Source organism: Microtus oregoni, unplaced genomic scaffold (genome assembly GCF_018167655.1).
Source record: "Microtus oregoni isolate MIOR12 unplaced genomic scaffold, Mior012 000005F_ref0000423, whole genome shotgun sequence".
NCBI lineage: Eukaryota > Metazoa > Chordata > Mammalia > Rodentia > Cricetidae > Microtus > Microtus oregoni.
Genome location: NW_024543064.1, coordinates 37727841 through 37742344, shown reverse-complemented (window position 1 = coordinate 37742344; position 14504 = coordinate 37727841). Strand labels below are relative to the sequence as shown.

The window sequence follows — 14504 nt, the reverse complement described above, 5'->3', positions numbered from 1 at the left end:
GCTCCAGAGATGAGTTTGTTGGCAAGCCCATAATTTGCATATTGTAGTTACTGTCATCCCTTCTCCAGCAGTCTTAAACAGGCCCTCCCTCCTGTGGGGGAAGTTGGGTCTCCTGCTTAGAAGGTGTCCCCCAATCGTCCCTAATTACTAAAGTCTAGTTAATTCTTGCCCTCTGATTCCACCTGATGACATTCATGCCTCTAGTGCTCTGGAGTCCGGGTTTAAGTGTAGCAAAACTGAGCTAGCTTTTTTTTTTTTTTATTCCAGTGCCACTATGTGCTGATAGATGCATAGTTAAGAATATTTGCTTTTGATTTTCCTTGGAGTTCTAGACAGATCTCTTTTCTTAACTGCCTAGGTCCCGCCATTGACTTGGAAAAAGTAAAGTCAGAATGTCTCGAGCCCGAGCCGGAGTTACGGAGCACTTTCAGTGAGGAAGCAAATACGTCGTCCTATTACCCCGCTCCTGCGCCTGTCATGGACAAGTATATCCTAGACAATGGCAAGGTAGTGTTTTCAGCTCAATCTCCATTCCTCCAGGTGCTTGCTAGTCAGAGGAAAGGTGGCTGGCGAGTACGGCCTCCCAGCCAAGCCCCGGTGACTGTGGAATTTATGACTTGGTAGCATAGGTTTGCTGGGACTTCCCTTTCTTCCTCTTTAAAAAGGTGGCGAGTACAGCCTCACATTTTAGAACAGCTTATTAATGAGAAAGATTTTTTTTAAAAAAAGAATTCCTTTAATAGTTCAATGAAATTCTTCCTACCTTCCTTTGAAACCAGGTGTCCAGAGTACACACGGTGAACTCAGAGTGAATTACCCGCTTATAGATAGCAACTCGGTGTATATTCACCCAACATTTACAGAGTAGATGTCCTCATCCTCCAGCTCCCTGCTGGGGGTACAAGGCAAATGACCTGTACTCCTTGTCCCCCACTCACTGACCTACAACTCTAGGGCTATGCCTAGCTCCTCATATTTTCTCTCATGACTCCTGGAAATCAATCATGAAAGAGCACATAAGCCCCCGTGGTAAGGAGCAGAATGTCAGGGCCCTTTGTCAAGGCCCTGGTAAACCCCGTTACACCCTCTGCCACTACCACACACATTTCAGACTCACCTCTCCTTGGCCCCGGGGAGTCATCTGCGTCAACCCATTTATCTTACCTCATGCTTTGAGTGATCTCTGTTTATCTGATATCGTTCCCCAGTGAAAGGAAAAGGTTGTTTGACAACTGTTTGGCCTGAACCAAAGAAAATGTGGTCAAGCTGAGGAAAAGAAGTGTGCTTCTCTTCAGGGCTCTCTTGGATGTTCTGCCATGCCCTCTGTCTTTCTCTGAGCGCTTACTCCTCTGCAGGGACAGGACTTGATGGACCAGGGCATAGCCTTGTCTTTGCTTCACTCAAGAAGCTTTTAGAGTAAGCTTTGTAGGGGAAAGGTTGGGAGGCTGAGCCTTAGCTCACAGCATAGCTCGACTCTGTACTTCCCGTGTGATAACAGGCAGGTCCTTGGCCTTGCTGGGCCTCCTTGTCTGTATCTGTAAAAAGCACACCATAGCGATGCTTTCCATGGGCCATTTTGGACTGAAAGTGTGTATCTAAGTTGGTAAACCTCCCAAATTGAAGACAGAATGGGAGAACCATTCTGGGTCTCTTGATTTCTTTTTAGTCATGATCACTTTGTGGAGTGATTGAAGAATTTTTCTTAAGAAACTTCCAAGAAAATCTATTTCCCTCTTGCTTTGAAGGCTGCCAGGCAGCTTCTGAGCCCTGCTGCAAAAGTAACATTCTTTCCCAAGAAAACAGGTCTCAGAACCCTCATTTAATTTTTAACACACACATTAAACGCCTCTTGAAAATGCCTCTCTGCTTTTCGCCAGCCACTGCTCTGAACTTCACCCAGCTTTTCTTTGAGACTGATTTGTAGTCAGGCGGAGGACTCTAGGAAGAGGGAGGAAAAGAAGCAGACTTTCTAATAACCTTCCTTGACAAGGAAAACTAACATTTTGATCAAATATTACCATAGTTTACTTGAATGAATGGGGTTTGCCACATAGATCACTTTCTGATTCCAATAGGTCTATTGCTTACCTAATATGTTTTTATTTAAAAAAAAAACCTCATTGAATCATAAAACTGAAAAAAACCATTATACTTAAACATTAAGTAACAGATCCTGAAAATGCACCTGAGCAGGGTCTGATCTGAGCTGTATGACAGGTTAGGGGCAGGCGGCAACTGAAAGCCAGATCTCCTGGCTCCTAGGCCAGTGCTCTTGGCAGTCTGTCTCGCTGTGCCTCTGGGAACTGCGCATTGCTCTAGATAGCCACGAGTGTGCTGACCTCAGCAGCCCTGTCTCAGTTGCTCAGCCTGGACCTGTGATGGGTCTTCCTGGGGCCAAGGGCCCGTTTCTTTCTAAGCTATGGCACTGGCATTGTACTCAGGTGGATGCCAGAAAACATTCTGTTCTCTAAGGAAGAGCTACTCATCAGAAATGAAGCCAAAGCCATGAAGATGTATTAAATATGCTCGTATGTTTAGTATTGCTTTGAGTTTAGGTTGGTCTTGATCACTCTGCAGGAGGCAGAAGTGGGGAGCCTCGACCTCTCCCCGCTGGAATGTGCCTTGACCAGAAGGACTGAGTTGGCTGGCTTTGGGTGAGCTGGTGCCTCCCAAGGGGTGTAACCTAACCCTGTGGCAGTTAAATAACACCTCCTGGGTTGTGGAGTGGGTATGCAAAGCTGAGTAGCTCAAAATGACAGGAATCTGTCATCCTAAGGGTATTGCTTCCTTTTCCGGCCAGAACAATGCGAGAACAGAGATGCCAGTGAGGAAAGAAGGGGCAGGATGTAGCAGCCACTTGCTGTATGTTCTTCTTACATGTAGTTCGTCCCTCTTAGTACTTGTTTATCCCTCTGTGAGATCGAGGATGATCCGTGTGGTTGAGAAAACTGAGGCTCAGAGAAGTATGGTGACTAGCCCTGGCCAGTGTTAATCACCTGACATACGGAAGAGTGAGTGTCTGCACCCAGGGCTGGCAGCGCAGAGCCCGTCCCCCTCCTGTTCTAGCACTGGAAGAAGGAAGTGGATGTATCCAGAGACTTTATAGAAGAATGGACTTACTGGGTTGGTGATGGGATGGAGCCAGGCTGAGGAGGTCAGATCTGATAACAAATAGGGAGCCATGCCAAATTCCGAGGGGCTGACTTAAAAACACAGACTAGAAGACGGCTGAGGCCATCTAGTTGAAGAGGAAAGCAGTGTTTTAGGGAAGTGGATAGCGGTGATTACAAGGTGAGCTGAACAGAGTAGCCACTGGCAAGGAAGCCAGTCCAGCCTGGCTTTTTTTTTTTTTCCAATTTCCATTTACCTGAGGTATACTGGACTGGGAGCTGGCGCTGGATGTGGCCTGCAGGTACAGAAGACTCAAAGGGAAACCAATAATAAGTAGGGCTTGCCATGTTAGGTGTACACTTTCCAATCACCTTAGCCTCACCTTGACACTAAGGACAGGAGGGCCTGAATCAGGCAGCGCAGATTTGGGACTGAATCTTCATTTTTACATTAGCTGATTGTGTGTCTGGGGTTCCCCCTGCCCCGAGTTTGTGTTCACATGTGTGAAATGAAAACAGCAATTTCTGGCAGCTTCTAACTCTAAAGATTCTTAGGAGAATTAAGGAAGCTGGGTTCATTATAGGTACTCAATAATATGGCTACTTTTCCTTCCGGAACATTGGCTCACATGACTTCATCTCTCTTCCAGAGTAACAGGTGTTGTAGTGTAGACTTACAATCCCAGTAGTCAACAGACTGATTCAGGAGCCTTGCTGCATGTCTCTCTGGGTTTCTCTTTCAGAATCTAGTCTAGAGCAAAGTCCCTTGTCTCCCTCCCATCTCGGGCAGCTTGTGTGTGTGGTCTCAGTGTCATCAAGGGAGGGACACAGCTCCTTTAGGGACCTTGCACTCAGCATGGCTGCTTACCTGGCACAGATTGTCCATCTGCAATTCAGACGCGAACACGGAAAAGGCCACATTTGGCCTTGGGCTCTGGTTGCTAAGCCAGCCCCCGGGCAGTACATCTCGCCCCAGGGCGGCTTATCTGTCTGAGCAGAACAAACTGATTAGCAGTGCTGAAGTGCTGGCAGAGAGAGGCCAGGTGGATCCCGTTATCTGCCCTCACACGGCGGGCTGAGTGATCTGTTGAGCCAAAGGAGGTGAAGCTAGACGCGGCCTGCAGAGCATTCACTTAGCAACGAGAGTGAGCTGCCAGGTCGTTTATTTTGATGGTTAGAAAACCTTAGTAATGGATAAAGGAAATATTACTGGCTGTCCAGGCTGTCCATCTCTGTGTCCACCTTTCTTCCCAAGCCAAGTTTGAGTAGAAGAATCTTGAATCATTTCTTGAACAATTGTTCTTACCTTCAGCCATCAATTTGTGTATGTGTGTGTGCGTGCATGTGTGCGCCATCCCAGGTCAGGACCTCGCTGAGATGTCTCCTGCCCATGTCTTGGTCAGGTCATTATGAAAACAAGGGCCTTTAGCAGAGCCTTCTCACACCCCTTGGAAAAGTCAACTGATTAGGAGGTCCCTCCCCTCCATCCCACAGAGGCTGGTTCTGTCCTCCACGCGCTCAGCAGAAATGCAGCCTAAATGGCTATATCCAGGTCAAAACTTTTTTTTTTAATGACAAACATTAGTTTGGGTTTGTGAGTTGCTAAGGGCCACGAGTGAGGACAGGTTTTAAAGCTGTAGCTCATTGCTGGAAGCAGAGGGGTACAGTGATTTCTTGGCTATCACTATCCCTCTGGCTCTGGCTCCTTCTCTTCCAGGGAGCACAAGATTGTATTCTGGTGTGTGTGCTACCAAACTCAAACCGGATACATTGCGGTTGCATTTAATTGCTTAAAACCCTAGGTGTTCTCAGCCAGAGAGATGAACTTTGAGATGAAATCCAAGTCTCCCACTTCATAGATACGGGAGCTGCAGTTTGAGCTGGAGAGGGACTCTCACAGCTACGCGCCTGCTGGCTGCAGAGCCAGGCAGCTGCTCTGCCCCTGCCAGCTGGCAGGGATTTATAACTCAGCTCTAAATTGGAATTATCTAGGGAGCTAAACCATCCTGATGTCTAGACCACACCCAGACCACATAATTCAGCATCTTGGAGATGAGGCCTGGGCACCAGTGATTGCTATAGCTGGTGAGTTCTGCATGCAGCCTCCACTGTGTTAGCAGGAGGTGTGCCTCAGAATGTGCAGGTAGAAGACTTTGATCCTTCTAGAGTATAACACACGTGAGCACATACTGTCCTGAGCATGGGTCAGGCTCAGAGCACCCACGTAATACCACAAGTGCAGCTTAGAATCCCAGATCTGCCACTCACGAGTTGAGTGACATCTGAAGTCACTTCACATCACTGAACTTGATTTTCCCATCCGAGGTGGCAGCTGTATCATTGCACCTCCTGTTTAAGAGCGTGAAGTCAGAGCTTTGGAATAAGGCCTGATGCATTGCAAGAATTCCGTAAGTGATGCTGTTGCCGCATCTGTGGCATGAAGCCCTTGTAGTGGAGAAGCGGTGATTTAAAGGACAGTAGCAGCCTCCAGCTGTCTTCCTGTCGGACTAAACAGGTGTGGTGTGATCTCTTTCAGGTTCATCTGGGAAGTGGGATTTGGGTTGACGAGGAGAAATGGCACCAGCTACAAGTCACCCAAGGAGATTCTAAGTACACGAAGAACTTGGCAGTCATGATCTGGGGAACAGATGTTCTGAAAAACAGAAGTGTCACAGGAGTCGCCACAAAAAAAAAGAAGGATGCAATCCCGAAGCCGCCCCTCTCTCCTCACAAGCTAAGCATCGTCAGAGGTAGCACACCCAGTGGAAGCGCCGTGCTGGACGTCCTGTCCTTTACTTTGTTAGAAATGTAGTATGCAGGTTTCAATCCAGTGAATGATGGCTGGAGCCCCCATATGCCGGGCCCCAACGGGGACACAGGGGCATAGGGGCAGACATGATAGCTCTCACCAGAGATCTCACTCTGGACAGGACAAATGAATATGGACACAAATACAACTCAAGGGTGTGGCATGGCCGGCAGGGGGGACAGTGGTTGTGCTGGAAATTGTCAGGAGGGAAGGATCCCAGCGAGAAGGCTGCTGAATAGGCCCTCAGTTCTCATCAGACAGAGATGTGGTGGGTATGGAGGGGGACTTCTGGAGGCAGAAGCATCTTGAACAGGGGGTGCAGATGGGAAAAGGGTGTGTCTAGAGAGCAGTCAGGGTCTAGGCTGGGGAACCTTTTTATTTGAACCATGTCTAGAGCAGTCAATGAGATGAGCAGCAGTTGGTACAGCTCCCTTCCTGGTGCCTGGAAGGCAGGCAAAGAATCAGGGAGTCTTTTGTCTCCCAAAGGTATGGTTATTCTCCATGCTCCCTCTTTTCTTCCTCCCTTTTCTTGCCTTCTCACTCTCTTCTTTCTCCCCCATCCATTCCCTAACTTCTTACTCTTTTCTAACCGTCTCCTGGGGTGAAAACACAAAAGACAGGACACAGTGTGCACCTACAAGGAGGTCAGCCTCATGGGGAAATTAAAGAACAATAGTACTGCACTGTACAGTCAGTACAAAGTAAGAAGTGTAGTATAAGGAGCAGAGTGAATATAGGAAGTGCTAATTATTCTGAGGATTTGTTATATCCCATTATATTAAAACATCTGTCTTAAGCAGTTTTATATATAGTAACTCACTATCCTATCAACAACCCTACTGTTGGCTGTTGTTTTAGGCTTTGCACAGATAAGGAAATTGGGCCCCCGGGTAGCAGGTACTTTTTCTCAGGTTGTAATAGCAGAAAGAAATTCAGGAGTTCGCAGATGGCTTTGGTGTCTGTTCCTAGTTACTGTTCTCTAAATGGCCGGGTCTGCCACATTTTGATGAAGAAAGTGAGACCCAGTTAGGGGAATGTCTTGTCTGAGCAGGTCCTGTAGTTGACCACATTCTGAGCCCAAAAGAATAATGTATCTACGATGCGGCCAGGCGACTGCATCATAGGTCCTCTGAGTTTCGTACAAGATGTGATGAGACAAAGGGCTGCATCAGCTCTGTTGGGGAGGAGGCCGGCTGGAACAGATGGCATTCCAGCTGAGAGTCACCCTGGAAAAGGCAGCCTGTGACAGTTGGAGGAGAGGTGGGTCAGCCAGAATAAACTGCGCCACGGAGACCAGCACACTCGGGTGAAGTGGTTCAAAGGGAGAAGCGGCTTTACAGCCGAGAGTGGGGTCAGGCAGGTAGGTACTAGCAAGTCTTCCAAAGAAGTGAAACACATCGTAGGCAGCTTGAGAGACTGTCATTTGGAGGGGTGGCACTTGGAGAGATCAAGGAGAGCCAGCACTGTCCCAGACCAAGGTTGGAAAATGGGCAGTAAAGAATGACCGGTTATGTCATATGTTGTAGAGGTCAAGGTGGCGGGACACTGAGGGACGACGCAGCTCAGCCGAGGTCACAGCTAGAGGGTGTCTGGGTCTGGATTCAAACCCACATGTTCTCACTCTGGTAACACAGGTGTCTCCCCTCCTGGCTAGCCCATGATTAATTGAAGAAGGCAGCCACTTATTTTTAGATAATAAGAGGGACCCTGTAGTCAGCTGCTGTCTGAAACGGTGCAGCTTTATTCCAGAGGTCACCCTGAGAAAGGCCTTCTCAGGAAGGCCGCCCTGCTTCGCCCGTCAGTGCCAACCGTACCCTCAGATAACTGTCGTGTGTGGGTATGAAGCTAACTGCCCAGAGTCTGCCTCCCTTACGAGAAACTGTCGCTGACTTCCCCGTGTTCATTGCCCAGTGTAGTTCCAGCACTAAACAAGGTTGAACACATGAAGCCCCCAGACCTTGGTGGAACCGACCCTGCCCCACACTAGATAGGACTTTTTACTTCCTCCCTTGTTCTTGTCTCTCTTTAGATAATATAAATCTTTAGCCATTTGCTAATTATTTCCCTCTTTTGTTCCCTTGGCTGAAAACCTATGTCCTTTTTTTGTTTTTGTTTTTTGAGACAGGTTACTCTGTAGACCAGGCTGACCACAAGCTTTAGTTATCCTCCTGCCTCCACTCTCTGTTAAACTGCCCATTACAGGTTCTGCACAGCATTACTTGCCTGTTTGAAACTTATCTTTCTCCCTTGCCTCCATTAGAAGCTCAGCTTCATGGGCATCTTGTTCAGGGCTTACATGCAGTAAGCATTTAAGAATATTGACCTTTCCCATGCAGCCTTCAGTCAGCCCTTCTGTGTTCCCTCTCTTAATGAATAGCATAGCCAGACAGGTGCGTCCCCATCCCCCTTCCTGCCTCTCCATCCTTCCTGTTTCTAAATACCTCACAAACCCTCCCTGTTTGTCTAGACCCACTACTTTCATAATTCAGGCCTAGCCTTGTGCTCCCTGGCTCCACCCTGAAGCCTCCAGACCCCTCCCCTTATTATGTAACCGGGGTGACCTCTCAGAAAACAGATCTGACCTCTCACTACCATCCACCCCAGCCAGTGCAAAGTCCCCATGATTAGAGGGTAAACTTAGCATAATATACAGGCATGTTCACAGCCTGGCCGCTGGCTATAGTTCTGCCTGTAGATTTTAGTTATTAGCAGAATGTACTGAACAAGCCTCATTTGCTATCGCCCCGGACCTGCAAGTGTTATTCCTCATGCCTAGAATAGTCACGGCCACTCTACCTGTGCTGGTGTACCAGCTACTGCTGCTCACAGCAGATTTGCCTGGGCTCTTACCCCACAAGAGACTCCTCAAGACCTCTTAGTGCAGCTGGGTGTGTCCACCATGTATCCCAGAGCACCCAGTATCTGGCTCAGTTCTTTTTTCTTGGTGGCTTCCTAGGACCCTCGGCTCTAACAGAGTGAGCCATGCCCAGACTGGGCTTTCAGGCTTCAGGCGTCTGCATGAGTCTCTTGTCATGCTGAAATACGAGGGTCGTGTTTTCCTTCCTCACTACAGCCCGGCAGGTCTGTGTGCCGTCACCACACAGTCACCATTTTTCGCCTAATTATCTGAACGATTCCAGCGTGCCTTCAGCTGGTTCCTCCTGGGCAAGCTGTCTGGAAGGACTGGGACTGTTTGTGTTTGTGTGTGTTGTGAGCATACTTTGTCGTGTTGGGTGCGTTAAAGTGGCAGAAGCCTTCATGCTCACAGCGCTGGGAGGATTTTCTCATCTCTTTGATGTTGAAATCATTCCCTAGCAGATAGCAGAATGATGGGAGAATGCTGACCCTGCTGTAGAGAGACGAAAGCTGGAGGACAGAGCTGGCTCTTGCTCCGATGACAAGCTCCGAAATGACAGTTAAACCTTATTAAGGTCGAATGACCTTTTGCAGAGTATCCGAGCTTTCTAAATGAGCCGCAGCATTGCGTTCTGGTTAATTTTTATAACTTTTTTAATAGGACACATTAGCGCTGTTATAAACCTTGTTAATTAAGCAATAATCTCAAATGCTCCCTCGCAGAGGGACACGTTCCCAGCATCTGCAGGTGATTAATAGCTAGAGTCGAACAAAAGCCTTTTAATCAACCTAAGGGGCCATTCAGAGCTGCTACCCCAGGAAATGAAAATGATTGGAATTCTGTAGGGGCCTCCTGAACACATTCTTCAATGTGTGCCCTTCTCTTTCCATTTCTTCTCTGGAGGCCATCACCCCTACCATCCTGTCTTACGCTTCTCTCTCCTGCCTTTGCTGTCTCAGAGAGCCCTGGAGAGACAAAGCTCCCTAGATTACCTAGTGTGGCACACCACTGGATAGCAACACTTATCCCAGGTACCTCTCAGAGGTGTCTGGGATTAGAGCCACAGACTTCTCCCTGATTAGATTAGGTCAAAGCAAGGTTGCTTGACAGATAGCATGGCCCTCATTTAGGGAAGTGGGGGATGACTGGATTTTTATCAGATTGCAATCTGCACTTCCAGAGGAAACTCTATAGGCGCGGGAGCAGCTTGCTAGGTAGACCTCAGTCTCCACACTCAGCTGGGTAGTTCCAAGCAGAAGAGAATGAGTGGGGCTTAAGAAGGTGAAAACCAGAGCAGGGATCTTCTGGGAGGAGACGGTGAGGACACTTGCTTTGTGGGGTGCTCTGGAAAGGGAAGGGGTGATAAGTAGACAGAGCAGAAGACCTGGTTGCCCATCTTCTTATCTTGGTCCTTACAGACGAGTGAAGTTTGATGAGCTGGGCAGTCAGGGGTGGTAAGGAGGCAGTGGAGGCCAGTTAAGGCACCTCTGTGTAAAGCTCTTCTCAGTGGAAAGGAGCAGGTGAGCCAGAGTAAGCACGTTTGTGGTACACACACCCACAGCATGGATGGCAAGAACAGGTAGTCCCTACCCATACTTGGAAAGACAGCCATAGATTCTGACCTAAATGGTCCTTTACTCTAGTTCCCAGGCTCCTCCCATGTGAATGGCAGGCTTAGAACAAGTTGGGCTTACAAGATAATGCCCTGAATCACCTCTGTGTACTGACTCCAGAAAGGCCACACTGTGGTCATCCATCGCCACTCCTTATGGTTGTGTTCTCATTCTGTTTTCTAAGTGAGGAAACTCAAAATCAAAGAATGTGCAGTTTTTCCCATGATTATACACCCTACCCACACTTGGGTCTGGAATATAGTTGGGTGGTTGCGTGTGTGTGTGTGTGTGTGTGTGTGTGTGTGTGTGTGTGCGCACCTAGAGGCGAGAAGTCAAGTCTTGTTTCTCTGGTGCCATCCACCCTATTTTTTTTTTTTTTGAGACAGGGTCTCTTCACTGACCTATAACTCACCAATTATTCTGGGATGTCTAACCAATGAGCCCCAGGAATCCACTTGTCTACCTCCTAAGTGTTGGGATTAGAAGCATGCACCACCATGTCTGCATATTTTTGTATGAGTTCTGGGTATGGAAGTCATGTCTTCCTGCTTTCAAGGCAAAAACTTTCCCAACTGAGTTATCTCCCTACATGTTAAATGCAGAGTTTTTAGATGTTTTCAGTCTTCCCTGGAAAAGCATTCAGTCAGTCACTCATCATATACGTATGTCCTTTATCACCTGTGCGAGGACCTGGGAAATGAACAGTCGCATAGACATAAAATGATTGTAACCATCCCATATGGATATAGGATTCATTATTGCCTGAAAGGGGCTTCCAAATGTTTATCCCACATGCTTCCTGGAATCATTCTAAAAGCTGCTCTGGAGTTTGTTGTCCTTGTTAATGATGTGCGAATTCTAGGGCAATCATTTATACCAAATCTCCAAGCTGGAGACTGGTAGAAAAACAGGCTCTAGTCAGGCCTTGTCCAGGCTGACTCTGCTTCACCATGGCAAATAGTAAGACCCCTCAGAGAGCAGCTGTCCCAGGCCTCAGTAGCAGTCACCCCTTCACACACAATCTTAGCGGTGTGACAGTGTCGAATGCTAGTGACATTATAGGGCGACCAGGACTGACTTGCATGCAGTACCACTTGGGAGTGGCCTTCAGCATGTTTTGGAAAACAATTTACCAAGCATCATCTAGTGAAGCTGAGTAGGCATACTCTCTAATGGTTATTTGGCATTGCCAAGCTTAGGCTGGCACTTAGAGAGTTTCTTGGATAAATACCCTCGGCTGTGGGCAAGGTTGTTTGTGGACAATCAAATGCACAGTTAAAAGTAGGGTAAAGTCATAGCACAGCATGTTTCAGCAGCGAAGGTGGTGACTTTCCTGGGTGACCTGCCGCTGCACTCTGTAATATTGTGTGTTCCACTGAGTCAAATCAGCAAGGCAGAACAATAAAGAGATGGACACATTTATTCAAAGGCTGAAAACAGGAAAAAAATGTTTAGGGACAGATACCCACACTTTGATGAAGATGGGGAGAGCGAGAAGCTCAGCATCAGGTTTTAGAGGGATGTATTAATCTGGCTAGTGGGCTTATCATCATTGATAATTTTAGACAGGGTCACACTATGTATGAACTCAATATGTAGTCCAGGGCTGACCTCCAACTCACAGAGATCTACCTGTCTCTGTCTCCAAACTGCTGGGATTAATGGTGTGAACCACCACACCTGGGTCTTACCTTTATTTTTAAAGTACACACTTAATAGTGTGTATCTCTATTAATGGCATGACTTTAGATATATAACCATGTAAGTAATGTGAACCAGTATTTGAAAGTGTGTCAGGAGGCATGTCCTCTTTCTTCTCCTTGAGAGACTTGTTCTCAAATTCGTCATTAACCCTTGACCTTCCTGTCTCTTCCCTCTGTCTAGAGTGTTTGTATGACAGAATAGCACAAGAAACAGTGGACGAAACTGAAATTGCACAGAGACTCTCCAAAGTCAACAAGTACATCTGTGAGAAAATCATGGATATCAACAAATCTTGTAAAAATGAAGAACGAAGGGAAGCAAAATACAATTTGCAATAAACTTTGGATTTTTTCATAAAGCCTTGGCATTTTTCTTGTGTGGTGTGTGCATTATGGGCGGCAGTGCCATCCAAATAGACCCCACCAGGCGCGGCCGTGTCTTGGCAGAGGGCCTTCAGGGCGCTGAGGTCACTGTCTTATCTGGACTTGGACTTCCTACTTCGAAGAAGGCAGATGGATTTGCTGAGACTCAGCAGAGCCTCACACCTCAACCAGTGTTGTTGAGGGATGGGGAAGCACTTTTCACGGGCTGTGAGGCATCAGAGAGCCTGTTGGGACCACAGTATGAACTGTTATTTTTACCACTGGAGCACATCTATCTCTGCTCCTCTATTTTGTTCTATAATAAAACTCCATTAATTCTTGATGTAGACAATTGTTCTCTTTTTTATATAATATTAAACCTGTGTGCTGCATGTGGCCTGCAAAGCCCTCTCAGGAGCAAGATCCCGCAAGGGTCATGGGTCCTGTGATGGCTCTAAGGGTCTCCAAAGCATCTCACCCTCTCTGACTTCAAAGGATGAGTCTTGAACCACTTAGCTTTTCCCAGATGATCTGCAACTAGCATCTGAAAAAATAAGCTTCCCCGATTATTTGAGCCTACTTTTGTAAAGAAATGGGTACTGAGGGCCTAATAATGTTAGCTGTGGTGTACAGGGTTGCCAGAAAATGAGATACATCAGTGGCTAGCTGTTCGTTTATTCTCTCTTTTATCTCAAACGATCTTTCAGGTTTACATAATCGTTTATCTGCTTCTTTATTTGGTTGCTGGATCTTTATGGTGCCTGGCACATGCTTTTGGCAAAGCACTTTCTATCTTCCTTGTGGACTTGCACTTTTCTTTATGCAATGCCAATAAAGTAAGTGTGGCATTTTGGAAAGGGCTTTGGACAAATGCCTCTAGGTTCTAAGCCTGGCTCTCCTGCTTGCGCTGGCATTAACGTAACGCCCTTGTACCTCCATTTTCTGTTCCGTAAAAAAGAAAACCTGCCTCACAGAGTCGCTCTAAGGGTTAGAGATAAAATGTATAAAGTGTTCAATAAATGTCAGCAATTGTTGTTACCTTCATTTTTTGATTTTGGACTTTTGGACATTGGTGGAAAGCTTTGATCTGTAGTTGTCGTAACTCTTTAACCTTTAATGATCTATAAACAAAAGCTCAAGGTTACTGCGTTAAATAGGTAGAGTGGGTACCACTCTGAGACCCCATATTTCAGTAAAGCCAGTAATCCTTTGTAATATAATAATAAATTTAATGATCCTTTGTTGACCAGTGGGTGCTCACCATAGGATATTTCGACAAGAATTCTCTTCTGGAGTATTTCCCCCAGCTCTCTGTAAAGCAGCAGTGTGGTCTTCACACAAAGGCTTCACTTTTCAGAGTCCTTAGCAGTAGAATGAGGACATCAGGCAATGGGGGAGAATAATAGTAACGGGTTATACGGCAGGATTTGCCTACGTGTTGAGCATGGTTAGCTTTCATGAGGTGGGGAAAGTTTGTGGTCGGTGTCCAGCAAGTTCTTGCTAAGATGTGTTCCCTTTTCAGATGGGCCTGGCAGCCCACACCTGTCACCCTAGTACTTGGGAGGTAAGGCCGGAAGGTCAGGAGTTCAAGGCCAGCTTTAGCTACAGTGTGTCTCAGGTTGTTGTGTTGCTGTGATCAAACACCATGACCAGGAAGTGACCTGAAGAGGAAGGGTTTATTTCAGCTTCTAGTCTTGATCACAGCCCGTCATGAAGGCAGGAACTCATCTAGAGGCACGAGCTGAAGCAGAGACCGCCTAAGAATGCTGGTTGCTCCCCCCCCCCCCCCCCCGCATGCCTTGCTCACCCTGTTTTCTTATACAGTCCAGGACCATCTGCCCAGGGCTGGCTTCCGCCACAGAGGGCTGGGCCCTCCTACATTAATGATCAATCAAGAAAACACCCCACAGCTTGCCTACAGCCCAATCTCCATTAAGAAGGTCTCTTTCCAGGTGACTTCAGCTTGTGTCTAGTTGACAGAACCCTAGCTAGCACAGTGAGCAGGAGGGCATGAGGCCAGCTAGGACTACAGGAGACCCTGTCTCAAAG

General features: G+C 47.2%; 2 protein-coding genes across 3 annotated transcripts in view; both read left to right on the top strand.

Annotated features, from left to right (window-relative positions):
* The window catches only part of Bend5 (BEN domain containing 5), a 45313-nt gene extending 31832 nt beyond the window's left edge, over nucleotides 1-13481 (top strand). For both annotated transcript variants that reach the window (XM_041652937.1, XM_041652938.1), the window contains 3 exons: nucleotides 359-507; nucleotides 5647-5860; nucleotides 12274-13481. In XM_041652937.1, coding sequence (XP_041508871.1) covers nucleotides 359-507; nucleotides 5647-5860; nucleotides 12274-12431 — 521 coding nt within the window. In that variant the 3' untranslated portion in view covers nucleotides 12432-13481. The remainder of the gene's footprint in view (nucleotides 1-358; nucleotides 508-5646; nucleotides 5861-12273) is intronic.
* Nucleotides 1-14504, top strand: part of Agbl4 (AGBL carboxypeptidase 4) — a 1095236-nt gene that overhangs the window by 890432 nt on the left and 190300 nt on the right. The gene's annotated exons all lie outside the window — the stretch shown is intronic.